This window comes from Rhodnius prolixus, unplaced genomic scaffold, assembly GCF_049639745.1.
Source record: "Rhodnius prolixus isolate KJV_2025 unplaced genomic scaffold, Rpr scaffold_14, whole genome shotgun sequence".
NCBI classification, from domain to species: Eukaryota; Metazoa; Arthropoda; class Insecta; order Hemiptera; family Reduviidae; genus Rhodnius; species Rhodnius prolixus.
Window position 1 is genome coordinate 6,883,380 of NW_027411594.1, and position 23,648 is coordinate 6,907,027.

General features: G+C 31.6%; 1 protein-coding gene and 1 long non-coding RNA gene across 7 annotated transcripts in view; one reads left to right on the forward strand and one right to left on the reverse strand.

Moving 5' to 3' along the window:
* Window positions 1-23,648, reverse strand: part of LOC141451902 (uncharacterized) — a 47,538-nt gene that overhangs the window by 3,317 nt on the left and 20,573 nt on the right. For 2 of the 6 annotated variants that reach the window (XM_074123702.1, XM_074123703.1), the window contains exons 8-18: window positions 20,208-20,444; window positions 20,026-20,112; window positions 16,483-16,590; window positions 16,017-16,088; window positions 8,424-8,538; window positions 8,161-8,334; window positions 7,614-7,681; window positions 7,378-7,528; window positions 6,122-6,303; window positions 4,720-4,981; window positions 540-2,300 (exon numbers count right to left, since the gene is read on the reverse strand). In XM_074123702.1, the coding sequence (XP_073979803.1) occupies window positions 540-2,300; window positions 4,720-4,981; window positions 6,122-6,303; window positions 7,378-7,528; window positions 7,614-7,681; window positions 8,161-8,334; window positions 8,424-8,538; window positions 16,017-16,088; window positions 16,483-16,590; window positions 20,026-20,112; window positions 20,208-20,444 (3,217 nt within the window). Of the gene's footprint in view, window positions 1-539; window positions 2,301-4,719; window positions 4,982-6,121; window positions 6,304-7,377; window positions 7,529-7,613; window positions 7,682-8,160; window positions 8,335-8,423; window positions 8,539-13,303; window positions 13,821-16,016; window positions 16,089-16,482; window positions 16,591-17,614; window positions 17,829-20,025; window positions 20,113-20,207; window positions 20,445-22,480; window positions 22,596-23,648 lie in introns of those variants that run through there. The other 4 variants (XM_074123705.1, XM_074123706.1, XM_074123708.1 and 1 more) reach the window with 4 other exon arrangements.
* LOC141451912 (uncharacterized) lies at window positions 8,891-11,861 on the forward strand. Its single transcript, XR_012457176.1, has 2 exons — window positions 8,891-9,238; window positions 11,676-11,861. It is a non-coding gene; the product is annotated as an uncharacterized lncRNA (long non-coding RNA).

A 23,648-nucleotide genomic window follows, 5' to 3' on the forward strand; every position in this document is an offset into this window, starting at 1 on the left:
TGTCAGTCTGAAACAAATCAGGGATACAACAATCATGTGTGCTACTGCGGATAAAAATCAAAGATGATGCCAATTGTTTGGTAGAACCGTACACTGTGAGGGTGCAAAATTTTAGTTCCAACCCTTGTTATTAGAAACGTTTTTTCTTTGTCCAAAAAACATACAGTAAAATTTCTTAATCTGTAAAATTAATACAGGGGAAAAAATAAAAATCACATTCCAGTTCAAAACAAATCTAAATAATTAAGATACAAAATTAATCCTTAATTCAAATAACAATTTTTTTATGTTTAAACGCATGGAATTAAATTGGCAGGTAACTTTAACATGCAATTTCCAAATAATTTCATGCTTTTTCCTGCAATAAATATTAGTTTGTCAAATCTTCCTTATGCTCTCTGTTAAATGAATGCAATAATTAAAGAACAAAAAACAAAATTAAATTATCAAAATGGTGGAAAGGACTGTATCATAAAAATGAACATAAATTTATGATAACACAGAAGACGTCCGTATAAATTTTCTGATATTAAACTCACTCCTCATCGACGAAGAAAACTTAACTAATCCCTCCTGGAGGCAAGGATGTCCACCAGCTTCAAGTATGGAGCTTTGGCTGGCTTTGTAAGATGACATCTGTTCATTGGTGGATATGTAATTGTTGTGTTCTGTACTACTGACAGCATTGTAATGTTGTGTCAGTGAATTGGTTATTGAACTACTAGCTAGTTGGTTACTGTTTGTCGAGCACTGAACTGTAACGTGGTTACTGTTCGTCGAAGACTGCATTGTACGCAACTGTTTCATTTCTTCTTTATATTTTTGCATCTGTTGATCATATATATCTCTTTTATGTTTCAATAGATCATAATTTTGTTGGATTTTATCAATTTCTTCTTTATCCATTTGATTTGCCTCAGTTTTCTGGGAAATAAATGCATTATTCTCTGTTTTATTACAGCTATCGAGTGTACTAACTGAAGCTGAAGTTACTATGTCAGCAGTGTACATTTTCGTTGTAGCCGAACTAGTTGTTGTATCTTTCACTTCAGTATTCATAACTTTTGGCTCCTCAAAACGTACCATTTTACTAGGCGATTGTATTGGCGGTATGGAATCCTGGATCTGTTTGTACTTCATCACTGGTCTAGTGCTCTGTTCAAAGGAGCTTATCAAGCTCTTCACTGGAATCTTTTCATAAGGCTTATCTAGCCCGTTGCTATTGTTCAATGATAAGTGTATGTCTACAGCTTCACCAAACAATGGCTTCGCTCCAGGTACCATACTACCCGGCTTTTTACGACACTTTTCTTCTTGTTTTATTTCCACTTTTTGTTCTTCCACTTTTTGCTCTTGTTTCAGCGTGCTGTAATCAGCTGTTGGATCGAAAATAGGCATGGCTCCGGCAACCATAGCAGCTGGTTTCTTGATCTCATGTTTATCTACTTTTTCATATTCCAAGCTTAATTCATTGAATTCTCGTTCACATAGATCTTGTACCTCTTCATCCACTGACATTGCATCTTTTTCAGTAGTTAGTTTTGTTTCAATACCACTGCGATTATTAAATTCTGCCAATTCTCTTTCTATATAAGATATTTCTGTTTTCTCCCTTGTACTTGACATTTGTTGGGCTGAACATTTTTTAGTTTCTACATTTTTTTGTTCTGTCGTTTTTGTACATTCATTTACAGTCAATTTTTCCTGTGAATTCTGTACATTATTTTGTACGGATTTTTCAATAGATTCTACTTTTTGTTCAGCCTCTTTCAGAAAAGTTTTTGTTTCTTCAGCTACAGTTTCTGATACTGCGAACTGTTCTTGTTCAGCTTTTACCAAACTTTTTGTTTTTAAATCTTCACTTTCTGATATAATTTCCGTTTTACTTAATACTTCTTTATTATCTTCTTCATCTTTTGGAACAGCATCTAAATTAACACTGATACTTTCCACTTTTTCTTCTTGAACTTGTTCAACATTATTATATTTTTGAATATTCTGTTCACGTATCTCACATTTTTGTTTTTCTTCTACTGATTTTTCAGCAGAATTTACTGTTGAAGAAATCGTACTAACAACAACTGGAGTGTTATATATTAGAAATTGGTCCGGCCTACGTAATTTCTTATCATGTAATATGGACTGATCGAAGACTTCATGACCAGCCAATTGTACCGCAATGGCTGGAGTCTGTTCAACAATGACAGGCTCTGTACTGATTGTATTCGTGTCTGGGTGATAAGCCAAGCTCACCGGTGATTTTGGTGAACCAGCAAAGATTTTCTCCAACTTCACAGAACCTAATCACAAGATAGAGCAACTGCTAATGAAACAATTAAATAGAATTTTAATTAAATCTGTTTTAAAAAAATAACTAACTAAGCTTGTTTAAACTTTTAAAAGATCTGAAAGAGAGTTTGGTGCCCTTTCGTGTACCTAATTACTTTTGTGAAAAACATTTATTGAAAGATATCCTATATCTATTTAAAAAACAAAGCCATTTAATAGTTATCTTGCATTACATGTTTTTAATAAATATAATTAAAATTAATTTGTTTTTTATAATCTTTTAACAGCCAATTTAATTTTTTAATTAATAAATTCTTTTTTTAAATAATTTCAAACAATTATGTTCGAAAAGAAGTTTAATAGTGTTGCAGTAAATGTAAACGTGGAGCCTTACTATTTTTTATAATACTCCCACAAAAACTTAATCAACTCTGGGGCTATCTGGGGCTTCCTGAGCAGCTTGGGGGTAGTACAAAAGGTGTGGAAGGAAATATAACGTACCTAGAATCCTCTTGAAGGATTGCTTTATCACCCAGAGTAGGGAAGGGCGAATAGTGGCCACAGTAGGGGCCAGAACAGATCTCAAAAAAGGGTCAAAGTTCAGAATACCCCATTATTAAATTGAAATAAACAAAGGGGCTGCAAAAAATGTGTAAATCTGATTACCCCAGGGTAATATTGGGTTCCACGTAAACAAGTGTGGAGAAATGGACCCTATACCGGAGGATTAAGTACACGTGGACATACTATGGATGGGCTATCTGAAGGTTCTTCGAAGAAAAATAAAAGGCTTCACTATAATAGTTCATTTATCGGAGAAGACTATTTTAATAAAATAACAAACCATAATGAACAACGGAGGTACATATTGGGTGCGTTCCACTAAGCGACCACAACGACCACGCTCACGACCGCGATTTTGCCCGTTCCACTTGCTTGCGAGCGTTGCAATCGAAAACCCAAGTGGAACGGACTGTGGGCGTTTTAACCGTTCATGTAAACATTACAAATGGCGACCTCGAAAATAAGTTAGAAGCTTGAAGAGGTTGTTTTTTAATTTTAACCCCGTTTATAAGCAGTTATAATAAACTTTATTAATTATTGGTAAAGTTGACTTACATATATTAAAAGTATAAATATAATTCAATTTTTTATATTACATTTTAGTGGTGTATTTATAAAATTTACGTTTAAATAAAATTAAAATGTTTTTTGTGGCAACAGTTGGATATTTATTAATAATGCTTTAGAAAGTTCTTTATCTAGTTCCGATGAAGAGTGGAATGCAATTTTGCAAAATCGCAATGATAAAAAGCGAAAACTTAGGCCACGTATTATTAGCTATCAGTGTAATTGATCTTTATTCAGATGAAGAATTTAAAAGTTATTTCAGGTAAATGATTTTGTGTTATTCAGTGATTTAGTGTGTAAAGGGATAAGTAATTATTTATTTATTTATTTTTTGTAGACTTTCGAGAAACACATTCTATTATTTACATGAAATAATACTTTCATTTACATGAGATAATTTTTTCGGTCGCCATATTTTGTTTTAAAAATTGCGCCATATTTCTGAACGCCCACTTCGACCCAGCTCTATAGATGGGGCGTTGTGGGCTTTGCGTGAGCGAAAATAGTGACGTCATTAGTGACGTTTGCGCCACGACCACAACGACCGCGGTCCCCAAGTGGAACGCCTGAAGGTATGTTTTGGTCGTTGTGGTCGCTTAGTGGAACGCACCCATTATAAAGAGAACATTGCAGTTTACGTGTTTCATTTTTAAAACATTTCCACCAACTCTCACGAAATGCCCGTGGAGTCGTTGTTCATCGGACAACCCTCTTGTATTTGTGAGAAAGGAATATTCTTACTGTACATTCTTGGACGAAAGGTTAAACCCGGACAACGGGCAAGTTTTACAGGAAAACAGGTCGAAAGGTTTATTATTCTGGTTCTCCAGAGCCTCCAAAAACATCCCAGTTATAAATATTATTTCTACTTTATATAAGCAGTACATTTTGTTTAGGAATTTATCTGTTCTTTCAAAATTAGTAACTACACTAATATAAAAGCAATGACATGCAAATTAGGCTAACTAATTTTTACTTTTCCTTAATTTAAATTAAAGAAACTAGAGCCGATTGCCATTTTTAATAGGAAATCAATGTTATTGGAAAAATATTAATTAGTAAAATTATAATTTATTTACACTTTGTTCAGAAAAAAAGTTGGTAAATAATTCTGTTTTTACTAACCTTCAAAACAACTTTTGTCAGTCATTGTTTAGGGTTTAATATAATTAGAGCTTCGAATGGATGATACATAGTTTTTTTTGTTTTTCAGTCAGTGTTGTAAGGCTGATTTTTATGGGGTGAAACGTAAAAATTGATTTAATTTTTTTCCATCTAAATTAGGTGGAATATACTTACTAAAAGTTTTACAAGTTGGCTGTGGATTCCAAGCGCGTGGTACTTTAGGTTTGTATAGTTCTTCTTTGACAGGTGGTGCGCAGTGTGTAGTCGGTGGAAGTGGTGGCGTAGGAGTGGCCAACTTCCTCAACGTGTTTGGCGTAGGCGCCATCACCATACCTCTAGGAGTGTTTATCTCCTGGAAAGCTGATTCTACGCTACCCTCTAAGGCAGCTTCCCATGGAGATTTTATCATCTTTAGACGAGGTAACGTGAAACGTTCCTACACGAAGGAAATTAAAAAAAAAAACATTTATTAGTTACAAATAAATTTTTAATTTAAATCAATTAATGAAAAGACCTGTCCCTAATTCTGATCAAATCTGAACAAAATTTGACTAAATTTATGAAGACTTTCGTTGATTTAAACAGACTTTTCTGATTTAAAAATTGCTAAGAAATGAGCAATAACGCAATGTCATAAAACACTGAAATGTTTATTATTTCTGTTTATGGTATAGATTGTGTGAGAGGTTGGCTTTAGCATTTACAGATTTAAAATAGCTAATAAAATACAAAAAAGAAGGTAAAAAGATTATAAGATGGAATAAATAAATAAGTCAAATGAATCACTTAAACTTGATAAGGAGAGAGAGTTTAATATATGTATAGTAGTACTGTAATGACAGGAATAATATACACAATTAATAAAATAGATAAATAATTTGAACAGTCCTGTGGAACACTGTAAATTACCTGTCGTAGCACGCATGTTTATTGTATCCTTAACAGGTTTCGAAATTACATTTTATCAACAGAGATAGATGATTATCAGTTTGATGTAGAGATTTCTACTTTACTAACAGTAACCGTCTCGCACTTAGGCGCCACGGTAGCCGAGCGGTTAGAGGCGAGACCTGCAAAGCTAAGATGTATTGTTGGTTTAGAGGGTTCGATTCCCGGTCTTAGACCTTGGATTTTATTTAACGGTTAATAAAAGAAATTTACAGTAAAGTATGTTTGCTAGTCGCCTCTGTCCACCGACACCTAATTGGTAGTTGGACGTTAAGCCCCGCCTGAAAAAGTTAGGCGATTACTTGACTTTACTACTTTACTTACCGTCTCGCACTAAACTTGCTGACTGAGTGAAGGGAATGAACTGAATTCAAGATGAGTGGTACAACATTTTGTAAAAATTATGAAAATAAAATCAATGAACCCTACCTAGTACTTGTTTAAAAGTTCTGTACGTTTAGCGTATTGAAATGTATCCCGTTTCACACATTCGGGAATATATTTTTACTTCATTTCCAGTAAAAACAAAGTTTTCTTTGAGAACCAACTATCTCTTTAGATGACCTAAACTCTTATTAAGGTGAAAGCAAAAATTTATGGTTAAAAACCGCTCGTTAAAGGTTTTTACCTGAATCTGATTCATCTTTTGTACATTCTCTACCCTATGAGTTGAATCTTTAAGATAGGACGGTGGTGGTAATTTACTCATTGGTGTCGAACTACCGCTGTATGTTTCAACTGTCTTCACATTGTTTTCATCGATTATCCATTTCTCGGATTTCTTACGTCGCTTAGCGAATAATTCCGCACCTGCAATGTTAATTTTTATAATTATTACTTTATCTTAGAGTACTTTAATAAGGTTATAGTTCACTCGTAACAGCTTAATAAACCCTTACAATTAATCTGTTTTAAGACAATCTCATTACTTCATCTTTACTCCAATTCTGTAACTATGAGTTTCAAATATTATTTGTAGTTCAAGTCCACTCGGGATCGAATTATTCATAGGTACCTAAGCTATCAAGGAAAACTGATCTTTACCTTAGATTATTTTAAGTAAATTAATTACAGCGGGGGCTGCTAATCAACTTTTACGTTCAGGCTGCTCTTGTGCCATTCAGCGCTTCGAACTTAATTAATTGTGAGATACAGCTAGGTCAGTTGATGAGAATCGTAGCCAAAACAAAGTTCACCTTGTCTTAGAACCTTAATTAGAATTAAACCGTTTTGCTGAGTAGTACAGTACAATCCAATTATGAAACGTGGAAATTTCATGGCGCAGGTGGACGAAAATGTTTAATTGGATACTTAACTCTGTTTCCTGCAGAGTTTATACAAGAACCGTGTAAAGCCTGCCGAGGTAAGGGTAACAGGTTGTTGGAAGAGGAGGAAACAGTGAATACAATATTTTACTATGAGTCCCAATCCAGACTTCAGAGTCTGGTTAAATAGAGCTGTGGAATTCACGCTTTAATTGTGGATACTACTCAAGATCAATCCACTGGATTACTGTAACAATCTTTCTAAAAGAATTATGGTGATGATTAAACATTCATAGAAGATACTAGAAAATATGTTTTCTAAAATCTAACGAAGAATAACAAGAGAAATTGCTATTTTAAACAAAACCTTGGCCACCAAGCCTTCGGCCATTTAGATACATGGTTAATTTTAAGATAAAGGTATATATATCTTAAAATGTAAATTCTAAATATGAGTAGACGAATTCCCCAAAGAAGACTGAAATACCTTTGGCCACGTGACTTCCTGCATACATAATGATTCGATGGTTGTTATCATTCAAGGCTTTTCCTTCTTATTATTTTCTTAATTACATCAAATTTACTTCGCAGAAATGCAGATACTAAAAAAAAAAATTACCCTTTCCACGTGGAGCGTTAAGATCTCTGACAAGATCCAAACACACTTCTGGGCTCATGGGCTCAAAAGCGAATCCTTGTTTCCTAAGTGTAGAAATATCTTGGACTTGCCCTCTTGGGTTCATCACTAACTTTAATGGTGGTTTACTTTCCTGAAAATACATGATTCCATTTAATTTCCATCAATATTAATGAATTTAAAAGTAATACATTAATAAATATGTAGTAAATACCTACTTTTTTATTTTGGGGAGCCGGGGCAAAATTTTCGTTTTCTGAAATTTGTTCGGGAAGTTTTCCCTCTCCTGTTAAAATTCAATACACAATCTAAGTAATCTAAGATTAGTAGAAAATCTAAGAATAATGATGGGGTAATAAAAAAATCTTCTATGTCAAGATAAAATCTCATCTTGTATCCTCCGTATTAATGACTTATATCCACGAAATGGACACTAAGTATGATCTGCTCTGGAAGATCTCAAGGTTACCGGACTTCGAAGAAAATGTTAGTATTGGAAGCACCAGTAGTTAGTTAAAGTAACTCACGTTTGGATTTTTCTTTTATGAAATATTTCTTCTACGGCTCGCTAAAATTACTCTTTTTTTTTAAACTCAGATCATTTCATACTGATATTTCAAGGTATAATTATTAAAAATGAGTCCAACCCTTCTTAATGTTCATTATAATAAATGAATTTAAGAACCCAAAATTAAATACTGGAGTTCAACAAGTTTCTTACTTATTTTACGATAAAAAAGACGGAGTTATACGTGTATAGATTACCTTCGTGTACCCACTTGACTGATCTCTTTTTACGATTCACATACATAGACTGCCCTTTGCTCTCTTTGTTACTGATATCACTTAGAGAGTGTGATATCCGTCGAGCAAGTTCGACTTGTTCCTCCATTGTTGGGTGATAGGGTGCATAAAAACTAGATGAAGCATACACTTTTCCTATAATAAAGAAAACAACAGAAGAAATTTAATTATATCCTTAAACTTGTTCTTGTCTTACACATAAACTGTAAAAAAGAAAACCTTACTATTTTTTGACGGTGTGATTTCTCCAGAATCTGAAGCCGGTGTGAACAATTTTTCAAGATCGATCGGTTTAGTGTGGAGACCATCTTCAAAATTAACCTTGTGTCCACTTGCTTCCTATAAGCAAGAACAAATTAATTAAAAATTTTTTGAAAGATTAGAATAAATTTGTGTTACCTTGGTGCTACGAAATCATAGATCGTCTAAGCGATCTGTCAATATTTTCAGAACTCGAGTTTTCAATAGGGCAAAAGTTCCCAGAGCCCGAATAAAAGAATTTTTAGGGATCAGAGAGGGCGAAAAGTATTTAACAAACAAAAAATCGATGGTTTTGGTTTTCGACCGCTGTTAATAGATTTATAGGATGAATTTCCAAAGATAAACTGTTATTTAAGTTCGCTACCATTACACTACATCGCAAAGATAAAAGGTTTCATGTTATTAATTTTAAAATGTAATTAAAGTTTGATTGGTTAAGTGAGTACTGTGGATATCACTATTGTTGTTTTCTGTATGAAATAGCAATAAATAGTTTCAAAATCTTTCTTTAAACTCCATAATTAAGTTCGAAATAACCAACTTTACTTTCACTTTCATTTTAAATATTTTTCAAGAAAAATTAATTGCACCAAAAAACATCTTACTGAAGCCGATCAAACTGCCGAACCTGCGATCCACTGCCACTGGCACGTGATCTGCGGCTCTACCCAAGTTTACAAGCGTTTAGGCTATTTTAAGAAGATTATCTATCCATTTCTTATAACCTTTCAAGCAGATCCTAAAAGTCAATTTTTCAATAGAAATGTTTTCAAAAAATGTAAGTAGAATATATTTTGCACATAGATTGAAGTCCAGATAAGAATCACGAAAATTTCCAAAAAAATGTTTCACTAATTTAAATAATTTAAATTAAGTCTATATGTAAATAAATTCATATAAACTATGTTAACGAAATACAGAATGTTATGAGGAAATTATTATTATTTGGCAACACTTCAAATTAGAGCCAGTTTAATAAAAGTTTTATTTAAAGTTCGAGACAAATCAAGGTTGGCCTTGGCAAAACGTATTTTTATGTTAACCGAAATATGTGTCACCGTAGGTACCCAAATCCTTTTTATAGTATATGTACGAATAATAATTCCCAAATTATGTGATTGTAGAAAATCGGTTAAGCGAAGAATTTAATGGGTGATTTTTCTGCAAAAAAAAAAAACTACTTAACAACCATCAAGTTTTATTGGAGCTTCTGGAAGGGGCAGACTTGAGAAACTGCCGGCCCCGGTGCTAAGTTGTCATATGAGAAGTTTTATTAGTAATAAACACTAGTTTCAAACAAAATAATATTGAACAGCTGGTTGCGTGTGCAATGCTAAAAAAATATCAATAATTTCATTAGCATTTTCATTTCATTCTAATCTGTTTTGGGTTTTCATACACTTAAAATAAAACTCAAAATAAATAAACTTGAAAGCTCTCTGGAGTTTCATTTTCAATCTTTAATACTTTATGAAACAGTCATTGGCGTCAGTCTCAATATCATTATTTATGTCACACTTTTCTCAGAAAAGAAGAAGAAGAATTTTATACGTTTTCAGCAATAATATTTCTTAGTTAGTAACGTAATTATCAAATTTCTAATTTCGTAACATGATTTAAATCAGAGAAAAAGCAAGTTATTCTTAGCTATTTTCACAAAACTACATTTACCTACTAGCACTGTAAAGGATTAATAGACCTAAATAATAGCTTTTTAACCTTAAGGTTTCGTACATTTTTTCCCCTTAAATCATAGGATTCTCGGCAGTAAGATTTCTCTCCAAATCATATTACGATTTCATAAAACCATCAAAGAATATGCTACAGCCGTCCAACAATTAAACGTAAGCTATATAAGGTCAAGTAGTTTTCAATTTAAAGAATGAACTGTCAAAGTCAAGCTTGCTTTCTAATAATAACTACTTTTAAAATACATACAAATAAACGCCATGAGTTAGTATATAGAAAAAAAAAGTATTGAAAATAGACCAGACATAGAATGAGAGCCTCTGTCAACACATCATGCTGACATCTTTTTAACACTTTTTTTAAAATAACGATTAATGATTATACTTTTATAGACGAAGACAAACTAACATTTAACCGTTTTATAAAAATAAATGAGCATGTATTTTTATTTTTATTTCTTTTAAATGTGAAATAATAAGAACACTTCATTCATAATCTACTGGCCAACAAAAACAACTATTATTTATTTAAGTTTTTCATTTACAGGAGGTTATTTAAATTTGAAGAGGGCTGCCTTGCGTTCAAGGGGCATTCTTTTTCAATTAAATACTTTTCAACCAAAACAATGCCTACGCATTCTGCGTTCCATATACGTTCCAGGTATATGGAGGAACGTAGTCAGTCGGCGTGATCTTGATCAGTATTCCTCTTTGTCAAAAAAAAAAAACAAGGAAATAGCGAGTTCAAAATCCCTGGTTCTGATAATGAGAGTTGTCTTTACCAATCAGATATACAGAAAGCTTTTTTGGCTGCAGAACCTTGCAGAAACAGGACTCGCCATGTATTCTTATCTAATCTACTCTAAGGATTTGTTACTTCTTGCAGTAAATGATTGTAAAATATTTATTAGTATTATTTTTCAATGACTAATTAAACGTTTTGTTTCCAATAGTTAAATTAATCTGTTAATTAATTTAAAACCAAATGGTTGCCAAGACCTTCTAAAATTCATTTCATGACGATTTTCCTCACTCTCTCAGTAAAAAATATTACCATCTGATCTGCCAATTTTGTTTTTAAAAAGAACATTAAGAAAACAAGAGGCTCAGCTAATTTTGGTGCTAACATGAAATGTATTTTAAATAATTAAATACCATACGACAAGAAAAGCTGACTAGATATATAGTGCAACACAGAGTTCCGGGTGGAAGATAAGGGAAACTTCTGGCAAACAACAAATATTAATAAATGGCTTTTGGCCAACTTTATTTTTGAGCAAAATTAAATAATGTTTTAGAAAAATTAAACTAATGCTCTGGCACTAGGCCTTAATTTACTGTTTTGAAAATCTGTTAATAGATATTTTTCTAATAGAGATCTTTTATTGAATTTCGAATAATTTTTATCTTTCTTAGTTGGAGGAAATTATTAATTTTTGTTTTTTCGTTAATTTAAGGCCGTTAACATCTGAGATTATTGGTGCCCGGGGCTTTTTTTCATTGTCTTACAATGTTCTCTTGTTACAGATAACGCCTGCCACTGCGGTAGGATTTGGCAGGACACTGAGGTGCCAGAGACTCCTAAAACAGGCAATCTAAGAGCATGCTGAACTTGAACACAGGATTTCCGGATTAGAGTCCAGAATAATAACCACTGAGATAATCCTTTTACTAGAAATTTCCGCTCTGAAAAGTGACTTGGAATTTTTTTTTTTAAAAGAAATTCGAGAGATTTTTAGAAATTTTGAGAATTGTATTAAGAAAGAGACGTCTAAGTTATTAAACCAATTCTTGTTTGTCTTTGTCAACGCATTAAGGAGTTGTACCTGAACTCATGCGCATACATATCCTCACAGAAAAAGTAAAAATGCGGACAGCTCAACTTTGTATTACGATTTGTAACTGTACTCGCAGAAAAGACGTCTAGCTACTTCTTCACGGATCTTGGTAGTCTATGCGAATTTTTCAGTCTAGGGGCAAGAACATTTATGCTAACAAACTCTAAAACTATCACGTATTAGACAATAAACAGAGACAGCTTCTTGGATTAAGCGTACCACTGGCAATCTCTCATTCTCATCCCTCTCTCTTTCATTAAATCGCTCATGAACGCAATACCTTTTAACATTTTACAGATGTCTACAATTACGCCTCAACTCTGAAACTTTAGGGGGCCACTTTAGATCTTGCGACGCAGTTTTGCTTATGACCACAACCTAAAGGGTAAACTACAGTCTACTACAAAGTTTTTTTTTCAGGAAAAAAATTTGAGAGTATCAATAATTATTAAACTAATTACTTTAATAACCAGAGTTTTTCCTTTACCCTTTTATAATCGATTTAATGCCATGACATTGCTGTCACAATATATCAAAGGTGTTCTAGAGCATAACATGTATAAATCCAAAAGATTTACTTTTATTTTTTAGTATTACTTTTTTTTATTTTAAAATATCAGAGTAAGGCGCAATGTAAAATTGGTTTCTTTAAAATCAAAATTACAGCCTCAAAGGTATCGCATAGTTTTTTTGTCATAATTAGATTTATATGCAACAATTAGAGAAAGGGAAGTTATGGGCCTTCATAAAAACTTCTACGTAAATTCTGGCCCTAAGACTTCAAATGGTTTTGTAACCTGTACTACATCCACACAATATGTTACTGTTTAGATTTTTACTATTAATTGGTTCAGCGTTTCCAGAGGCAAATTCTAGCTCAGTTACCACTTTACCACACTGACAGCTATTCAAGAGAACTACAAACAGCAGTAGTACAAGGAGCCAAAATAAACTGCATATTAGCTGGATCATGGAGTCTTATACCTATCAATTAATTATTGCTAAAAAAAATTAATCTTCGCCAAAAACTTTTTTTTTTTTTTTTTAAATTCTTTAACTCAAAAAAAGGATCCAGAATATATCATTACTATAATTCAATTTTATCGTACAAAATATCAAACAAAACTCGAGACAAAAAAAGCGTTAGCAGTTCAGTTAGGTTTTTAAATAGACAGGTGATTGATGAGTAACAGTGGTGGGATAGTGTTTTTTTTTATGCATATAATTATTTTTAACTTCATCAAATAGAAGAACAATCATTCGCCCTTTTTTACAATAAATAACAGTTAGTATTATTTAGGATTGAACAAATCTTACCAAAGATCGACCCCATATCTTCTGCGATAGATCGGTTAGAAATTTAGTTGTTCTAGGATTTTGTGTATCTGATGGTTTAAAACCACGGCTAATAACAACTTCACTGGAACTTCTTTGTATGGACTGTGATTGATGTTGTTGTACAGATCTGAAGCTGATATGTGTTGAACTTTTACTTGGCACTAGGGCGGACATTTTTTTTTGTTTCTTATATATTTTTTTTTCCTTGAAAGCAAAGGGAACAATTATAGCCTAGCCACGGGGATAATAGTCAGAGGAGATGAAAAGAAAAAGGGTCAAATTCTACGAAAACAATTGTTTTGAAACTCGCCAAACCTTTTGCGGCACTAACTGTATACTAAGAATTAAAGCATGTTTGTTTTTTATTTGAACTCCTTTACATTAAAAACTGAATTACCGAACACAACTTGTAAGTATGCAAAAGAAAAACATTTCTTAAAAAAAAATATATCCGTAGGTAACACTATTATTAAAAAATGGTGAGGGATTAGTTTTTTCTTACTAAGTAGTGGACTGAAGACTTTTTAAATACTAGTTGTACAACAAGAGAGAGGAGAAGTTGAAGATGTGCGCGCGCGAAAGCTCTACTTCACAGACTGGCAGCAAAAAAATTGGCTAGATCCCAAAAAAATAAAGAGTTTGCCTAAAAATAATCTTTACAAATCGTAAATAAGTTCCTTTTATATAAAGCTTTGCCAATCTTTTATTGTCTTACCCAATTATTGTACTTGATTAGTACAATAGTCGGTGTTTGTTAATGAATCATATTTGTATTTTTTCGCTTTTTAAAAATAAAAAGTTCTCCCTTCTCTTATGTTTTATAAGCATTTTACTTGACATACTATGGGGCATTATTAATTAAGTTAGGGCTTCAGTATGAGTAAACTAAGATACAACAAGAAGAACGTGACGTGGTGTCAAGGCAAGAAACTTAGATCTGAAGGGGAACCATCTAAATACTGTCTGATCTGGCCCAAACTATCTTCAACAATTTTTAATTATTAAGTGAGCTCGAAAGAGATAAATACTCTTGGCAGCACATAAACAATTATACACAGCTCTTACTTCATTTTCTAGTAGCAAAATTTTCAAAAAGCCAAAGAATCTAGAAAAAAAGAAATTGAATTGAATAAGCTGATCAAGTTCGACACTCTGAATGAAATATCTGAGCATGATTGCTTACTTCATTTCTCAAAATTGGTTTTAAATTTCCATCTTCAGCTTGTTTCATCACGACTATCTCTGAGTAAATTAAACAGAATCTCTTTAATAAGGGAAAATCAAATTTGAAGATATATCGACTATAAACTCTGAAGATATATCCTGGATGGTTATCTGGTGTGAAAAGGGATAAAATTCTTCAATGAGGAGTGAATGAGAAGAGTAATAATAATTATTTAACTGCCGGTTTATCACTAATCTCCAGAGTGGAAATTAGAAAAGCATATATCCAGGATTGTACTCTTCTAAATTCTTAATTTAAACAAAAGGTGATGAATTGCAGGGAAAGGAACATTAACACCAGAGATGTTTTTCCCTGACTGCCAAACTACTATCTCTTTTCTTGGAATTTCCCGAAAGAGAACTCTTGGTTCTCTAAATTTGGGAGCAACTTCCTCAGAACATCTGGAAGTGGCTGAAGGGGCGGGGAATTACACCAGGGAATGTACTCGTAATACACAACTTTCGGCTTTTGGGTAAAAGTCTTGCATTTGCCGACAATGGATAAGAAAAGAATACCGAATTAGATGCCCAAAGAAAGCTGTCACTTCTTATATGTACGGTGATGGCAGAGAAGGTCCACTCAGCACACGATATTATGGACAGTTGGTGTGAAAGGTAGTAACTAATAGTTATTAGTAACAAATTTAGTTTAGATGAAAAATTAGCCAACTAATCCCCAAAATTGCAGTATACGTTCTGCTTTATATACATATATATATCTGTTCCCAACAAAAAAATAAAAAATAAAGTGACAACTTTGTCCTAGAGTACAGTGACTAATTTTTTCTACCAACAATCCTCAAGATTACTGAAATTACATTCTCTGAAATGCCACATTAGAGAGGCAAAAGCCCATAGAAGCCATCAAGGAATCAATACAATTTAAATTTTTATGGTAAAAAATTTCAAACAAAATTATAGCGTTTTATAAGTGCACATAGAATAGCAACTTTAAAGAAATCCATTACACATTTTTTTGTTATAAAATCGCAAAAAACTAGGAAAGCTTTGGCCGCTAATGATGCTATTTTGTGTAAAAATTGGAATTTAATATAAAATTGGAACGTAACTATTACTCCTTCAAAATGTACAGATGTTACTATGTTTATTACTATTATTTGACCCCCTAAGAGGAAGCCTACAGAATTGTACGGAAATGAATTTTTCTAGGAAAATGTTTCTAATAAAAGTTAAAGAATCTAAGTGTTTAAAAAAAATCGTATCACTTTTGAAAAATGAAAAAAACTACGCTGTAAAGAGGTACTTCATGTTCAGTTTTTTTATTAACTCAGTCGTTGAATTTAGCAACATTTTCAATCATTTAATTGTATTATACATCAAGCATACATTTTCGGAACCAGAGGACTCTCAAAACCCATGAAAACTCAAATCTTAGAAACTGAAAACATATACACAATACTCTGCTTACTGCGACTAGTTAAGAAAAAGAAAAATTGCAAATAAATACCTCTGCCGAATCTCTTTCTTGTTCTTTGTCGCCAGTACTGGCTGCTAAAGTTTTTTCTAATTCACTAGCTATCTGTAACAAATTTTTGTTAAATAAATATGATTTAAGTACCTCAAAAATGTTTACATTCTACACTATTCCAATTGCTCACTAATTTAGGTATCTATTATGTATTTACAGATCCACAGCGTCAAAATTGATCAAACTTATGAGAAAAATTGTTTTTTTTTTTTAGAAAAAGAGAGTGCAATTAATAAATTATCAGAGTAGATACATATTTTAAGGCAGTACGTTTACTTACAGTAATCAAGAGTTCTGGATAAATAAGATCAATTCAAGTTGTAAATTAAATCATTACGAAATAAAACTTTGTAATATACTTAAAAAATTCTACATATTCAATGCTAAGAGAAAGAGTTGTTGAAGAGTGCAGTAAAATATAAGATGTTATAAGAGTTGATCGTACCTTTAGACTGTGCCAAAGGTGAGCTAAGTTTGCCGGCATAGAATGAGGCCTGATGCCAACATCTCCCTTGGTTAACAGGCATAGCAGTGCTTCTGCTGTACATTCTTTCTGTAATGCAGTTATGTATTTTTTTTTTTTTAAGTTAAAAAAACAAGCTTAAAAAAGGTATAGTTCTGGGAATAAAAAAATATAGAATTTAAATGTATCTTGCTGAAAGTGATCATTCAGAATAAGCTTATTTTTTTTTTTATTACAAATCTAATTTAATGCACGAGTTTAAAACCGATATTATCTTAATCTCTAATCTAATAATTCCTTTTTAATAGTACTTATTTCAGTGATATCCCACAACTAAAAAGAATTTGATTTATCACACGTTCTGCGTGGTCCTTATGTAAACAATATACCTAAAATCAGTACCCGGTCTGAGCTGATCGGGCCACTATTAGGGGGCGATCTTTGGGCTTTCTGACAGACAGTGGCAATTACGGCTAATCTCACGCTACTTCAGCCTTTGGAACTCTACTCATTTAAGATTTGGATTGTGCCTACTTCAAATAATTACATATTACATTAAAAGATATTTTTTTCAAATGCCTTCAGAGCATAGTGAAGTAAATTAAAACATATTTCTAAAACAATGAATAAACAAAAATCGATAATGAGGAAGTGCAAATTTACGTAATAATTTTATGAATATATCGTTAACAGCTTCTAAAATTTACATTGAATCAGTACCACTGAAAAAAATGCAAATGGTTTAGCCGTATTATTCCCAGGTTTCGCAAAAAATTTAGATTTCTGGCTAAATATTAAAAAAAAAAAATTAATGACACCTCATTTATAATTAATACTCTGTAAAACAATAGGCAGATGCAATTATGCGTTTATTAATATCATAGAGCTAAGTGTGAGTAATTGTGATAGACAAAGTATACAACCTTGAAAATTACTAAATGACTAGTGTGAGTCATACTATACTATTCATATTCAGTCATATTTTTTTTTTTTTGGCAACTAAAAGTTGACAATTTTTTTTTTAGTTACCAACACAAAAGAGGCAGCTAAAATTTATACGGTCACTTAAAAAAACAGCTCCCAATTTGCACCTTCAATATAAAATAATTTTTACCTACGAGTCTTGAGAATTTTTGTTTCCACATTTTCTCCTACAGACGGTTAATTTCTAAATGAATATGATTGTTTCTAAAGTTAACTAGATTTTCTTTTCTGCATAAAACTACAAACTCAACTTTATATTTTCATTTTAATATTCTTTCTATAGCCAAAATATGAATCTGTAAGACTAGTTACTTGTACTTCCACCATTCCGTAACAAACGTCAATCTTGGTTATCTCAGAACCTCCTTAATTGTTTAACTCCTAAAATTTTCACTATGGTTACCAATGTTAAGTGTCAATGTTGATGTTAAATTTCTAAATAAAATACTTAATGCCAGGGATTTAAATAATTTGTATTATAATCATTAAAAAAAAAATAGGCAACAGAGAATGTTAGTGAAACAATTTAACAAATAAAGGAAATGTAATGTTTTTAAGAAGTGTTTTATTACTTCTGGGGAAAGGGGTGTTTACGCCTTCCTCAAAAGAGCTCTTTTAGAATAGACAAAGCAAGATACTACATATCAAACATATCATGATTAAAGGATTACTGAAATTTTTAGTTTCAAGAAAATTGCTTTATCGAAAGTGCAAATTTTATTAATATTCCTTTTTCACGATTTTCTCAACAATTTACTATTTATGTAAGTACCAATCTCTTTTTCGTGAAAATTGATTTTAGTATAGACACTTGGGATGGACGAAATTTGGCATCACTCTAAATTGTCGATTTTGTGCAATTTTTAAATTTTTATTGTTACGGCGAATTAATTTTTTTTTTTTTTAAATTCCAAGTTTGCAAAATAGAGGAAGAAATTTTGTCAAAGCTACTGTGAGAATTGTAGTAATAGAAAGTTCTGTGATTGATCCATTCCAGTTTATTTTTTAAACATGAATACAATAAAACCTTAATTCTTTGGCACTTAATTTTATAAATAAATAAAAGAAGGGCAAACTGACTACAGTATTTATTTTGAATCTTAGAATATCTTTAGAATAAAAGATTTGGAGGCAGCAACATTTTTTATAAGATCTGCTAGTATCTCGCCTTTGATGATGGTAATGTTGCTTTCATCGAAAAGTCAGCAGCAGAAGTTGACAAAGAATCCTTCCAAGATATTTGGCGGAAAGTGCTGCGCCTCTCACAATTAGATTAATTTGCGAAAGACTAAATATGTGATGATCTCAAAAAAGAACAGGTGCAAAAGGGATAATTTGTTACTTTATTTGTACCAAAGAGAATACGATTTATCATTGAAAATGCTGCAAATTTATTGCCTAAAGGATTCAATATCACTATAGTAATTTTGGTGTTGATAATGATTAATGCACTCGATGTAATCGATTAAATGGCAAATAGGAAGCTAGGGATAATTCTGGCAAAGAGTCCCGGAATGTGTTCTATATAGAGACGAGCTAGCGGCAATATCATGTCGCTAACTACCCCACAACTCAGACCATGTGTTATAAATAAATCTAGTAGATTATCAAACATTCAATTAATTAGTGTGATATTTAGATTTCAGATAAGTCTAGATTAGGTGTGAATAAATTGTTGGTCAAGTTTTAGTTCAAATCTTCCCTATTAGATTTGCTGCAATGTACTCTTATTGCTGCAAATTGACAATATTCTTCTTCCTTTTAAATATAAAAGTCTTAATTTGAAAATAACTTTCAAAAATTAACAGACAAACTTACACAGACCATTTTCGAAAACCATTTTTTGGCATTCAAGACAGCTCATAACAAGACACGATTGATTGCACTAATTCCTCTTACTTGCGTAGTAAGAGATAAGTAACAATCGTTCGGAATCAAACTTCATGACAAGAGATTTGCATTTAAGTGTAAATGGTAGCAACATATTGCATTAAAAACAGTATACTAAATTTGCACTCCACTGGTCAGTCCAAATTAACCTCCACCACCTGCTGAAGTGAATTTTACAGGAAGAAAAGTAACGAACAAAAATTTTAGCGTTCTGAGTAGTTAATACACCAAATTTAAAGGATTCGGGGAAGGGGGAATCTTCAAGAAAATCGTGGTAATAAAAAGAAATTTGGAATTTTATCATGTTCAATATTATATAAGCAATAGGATCTTACGTTACACTAAGAAATGGTACTTCGGAAAGAAGCTTAACACACCCGTACCCCCAAAACTGTGCTAAAATGAATGAATGCAGTTTTTAGTCGGATTTTGATAGCTAAATTGTGTCCGGTACCATGGTTAGTATTCAACCATAATGTAAACTTTGACCTTACGAATTTTTCATTTTTGAGACATTTTGTTCACCGTTACACTTGAGAACATGTGAGAGATCTCGAGAGTACTCCAACGTGTACTTCCAATGACAGCTCATTTCAGCACAACTTTGATACATCAATACTAAATAGTGCTAACATTTTCATAAAAACTTACCTGTTGTTCTTCTAAAGAAGTAGTTGATGTTTGTCTATCAGTCATAGCCAATCTTTGACGCGCTAGATCTGATAACTTATCTATTTCCTGAAAATTATTTATCAATTACTAAGAGAACCTGAAAAATATTGTTCAGAAGAAAACAATACCCCTTAAAAATTTAAAGAAAAATCATTAGTCACCTTTTGTGTTTTAATTTCCTCTTCAATATGACGAGCGTTATTCTCCTCCAGTGTTTTAATCTCATCATCCATATGATGAGGTGGTAGATGGTTTTCAATTTCTGAAATTATTCCTTTCAGTGTGGTTTTAATTTCTTCTGATTTTATTTCTTCATTATTTGTTTTCCCTCTCACTGATTCATTTCTCACTTCTCCAACTTCATTAACTTCAGCCGTATTTATGCCATTTTCATTTAACTATTGGTGTATAAAAAAAAAAAAGAGAGAGAGAATACAATTTACTTTTTTTTTGTATTCTATGTATGTATTTTTTATAGATAATTTTATCCACATTGCTGAAAATATTTCAAAAATCTAAATTATACAAAGTTCAACATTTTATTTTTAAAAAAACTTTCATATCGTGTCGAATTTACTACTTTGTAGAATTTATTTTTTTTTTTTCGCATTTCAAAAGAACAATTACAGCCAGCTTATTGGATCTCATGCATGGCCACAGTTGTTTTTTTTATTCTATATTTTATAAATGAGCAACTCAATTTAATCAATTTAATTTAAAAAAATGAGCCCTTCATTGATGGGGAAGTAAAATCCGTAAAGTGTTAAAACAGAAATATTTTTAAAATAATCCTTCTCCTTAATCGAGATTGTAAAATTTCAATGCTCTCATCTTATCTCCCTACCGCCCTAAAGAGACTTGTACTCTTCTACTTTTTTGAGGCCCTGAACCCTGAACTATATTTGATAGTTCATGTCTTTTACAAACGAAAAAAGGTTACAATTTCTAAATTATTTTCTAATTAAAGGAAAAAAAAATCTAGAGAAAAAATAAAAGACTATTACTTGCCTAAATACGCAAGGATCTGTACTTGCACGATACTGAAGAACACGAATGTAGTATACTGTAATATAGTACATTTTTTTTTTTTATTAATTAACCTCGAACGTGTGTTTTGTAAAACTAGTACCCTACCTCACTTCTCTAACAGAATTAGCGTCTGCATTAAAGGAAGATGATGTGTGAAATATCAGTAAAATTTTGATATTTAAATAAGTCAGCCCCGGTGTTCATTCTCTGAGCCAAACTTACGCTCTCTCATAATTGGGCTGAAATAACTTTTAGAATTCACAAGTACATCTCCAAAGTAAAATTGTTCGACCGTTCACAGTTCTCTGAACAATACACTGATGTAAGACTTTCTGGTATAAAACTGTAAATTAACATTCCAGGCACAACGTTTTTGTGGGTATTATATTCTTTTTATTTAAACATTAAACAGTAGAAATAGTTGAAGTGTCTAACTAGTTGGAATAGACGAAACTAAATTAAACTCTAGCTAGCTAACGTTCACTCTATTAAACTTAACAGACGTCACCATTCTAAGCACTTAAAACTTATGGGAATCTCAACAGACACTTTAGGTCACAGTGCATTCGGCTTAATTCTAGAAAATCTATAATCTATTCGTAGTTTTAGGTACCAATAATAACTTAGTTTATCTGATGGAAAGATTACCTAAAGAAAGCAATTCCTAATTGTTTGCAGCTAATTGGCAGCAGTACTTACATTTTAAGTAGTTTATTATACCATTTACAGTCATTAAATTACGAGTACAGGAAGGCTCCAACTACATAGCTCTGTGGCCAATAGAGACTTACCATGCCAACCTCTAGTAATTCTAGAAGGAGAAACCTCTTCTCTTTTAAAACTAGGTTTTCTAAGTTGTAAAGATCCACTCTTTCTTAAGATTCTTTAATGAAAAGTTTGATGCCGAAACCACGCGGAATAAAAAAAAAAAATTCAAAAGTGTTATGATAAATAGATAAACGTAAATGAATGAGGAAACACATGCATGGCAACGATAGTGTTTATTGGTTTTGTAAGGAAAACATAGGAAACGGCACTTCGGACATTTTATCTTTTGACAGCTTAGGGTTCGCATCTTTGGAGAAGAAAACTCAAGTCTTCACAAGTCTAATATCCTAATTCATCTTTTAAATTAGACTTGAAATGGTGCTCTATTAATCGGTACAAGAGGGCTTTATGGAATCCTATACGTCAATCAAATCCGTAAAGAAAATGGGCCTGTACTTACACCTACAATTACTTGATAAAACTTGTTTTAAATTTAAACCTAATTCAAGGTTATACGATAACCAACTCATTGAATCAAACTTAAGTAACCATCCGCTAGATGGCAACTAGATGCTCTAATACTCAAAACTGTATCCCACAAATATTTCTTAATTTATCCTAAAATAATGGGACTTACCTCGCATAATCGTTAAATAAAATAATTTCTATAATTCTGTATGATGTATATTATTTAAAAAAAATTTAATAGAAGCAACTTTTGCGCAAAAACATTTTCTACTTGGGTTTGGATTCTGAAATTACAAAAGAGAAAAAGAAAAATTAAGCTATTTTTTGTGGTATTAGGATTAATAGCTTCAAAATGTTTTTTCGGCAGTTCTCATTTTAGTAAAATTAGTTCAAAATTAAAAATAAAACATGAAACTGACATTTTTATAAATAGGAATGTGATATCTTTTTTAATTTCTAAAATTTTATGAAGAAACATTTTGAAGCTAGTTTATTTTAAATGAAAACATTTAATTCATTTTTTTTTAAAATAAGAATTTTTACTTTATTTTCACAAAAAAAATTATAAAATAAAAATTATAAATTGTTTCTGATGCATTAAAAACATTCCTATTGTATAAAAATGTATCAAAAACAATCCTTATAACTAAGAAAATAAGAAGAGATAAATTCATGCTGTTTTATAAAATAGAACCAAGCAAAGAATAAAAACATTGTTTTAAGAAAAAATACTAGTCATTTTCTAAAAAGATTGAAATTTGGATAAGAAAAATTGCTCAGAATTTTTTATAAAAAAATATGGGAAGTTTCTTATTGGAAAGATAATTATCTACAATTCAATTTTAAATACAAAAATATTTTTTATTAGCTATTTTTTTTTTTTTTAATTAAATATTTCAGTGGTTTTCTATTAACAAATTCTATGTTTTCTTTTAGTCTTTACTCACACATTTCTTCTCTACAAATTTCCTCATGAAATTTAAAAAAAATGATTCCTGGAATATTTAAATTTTCGGGATTTCAACATAAGATTTTTGTATGATCCGGAGATTTTTAATTTCATGTAAAAGTTAACAAGTGTACATCTCGTTTAACATACTTTCATTCTGATCATAGCGACCAAAAAAATAGGCAAGAGACAGCCCTTACAAACCCATTTTGGGTTTTTAAAAATTGGCGAATAAAATAATAAAATTTCCTAGGTTATTACCACCGTCAGATGGCTTATTTGCCTTGAGAATGAACCAGTTGTATTTTGTTGCAAACAACGTTAGGTTTATCCAAATGAAAGCTATCAAGAGCTTATATCTATCGTTGAAATCGATCTTATTTATAAA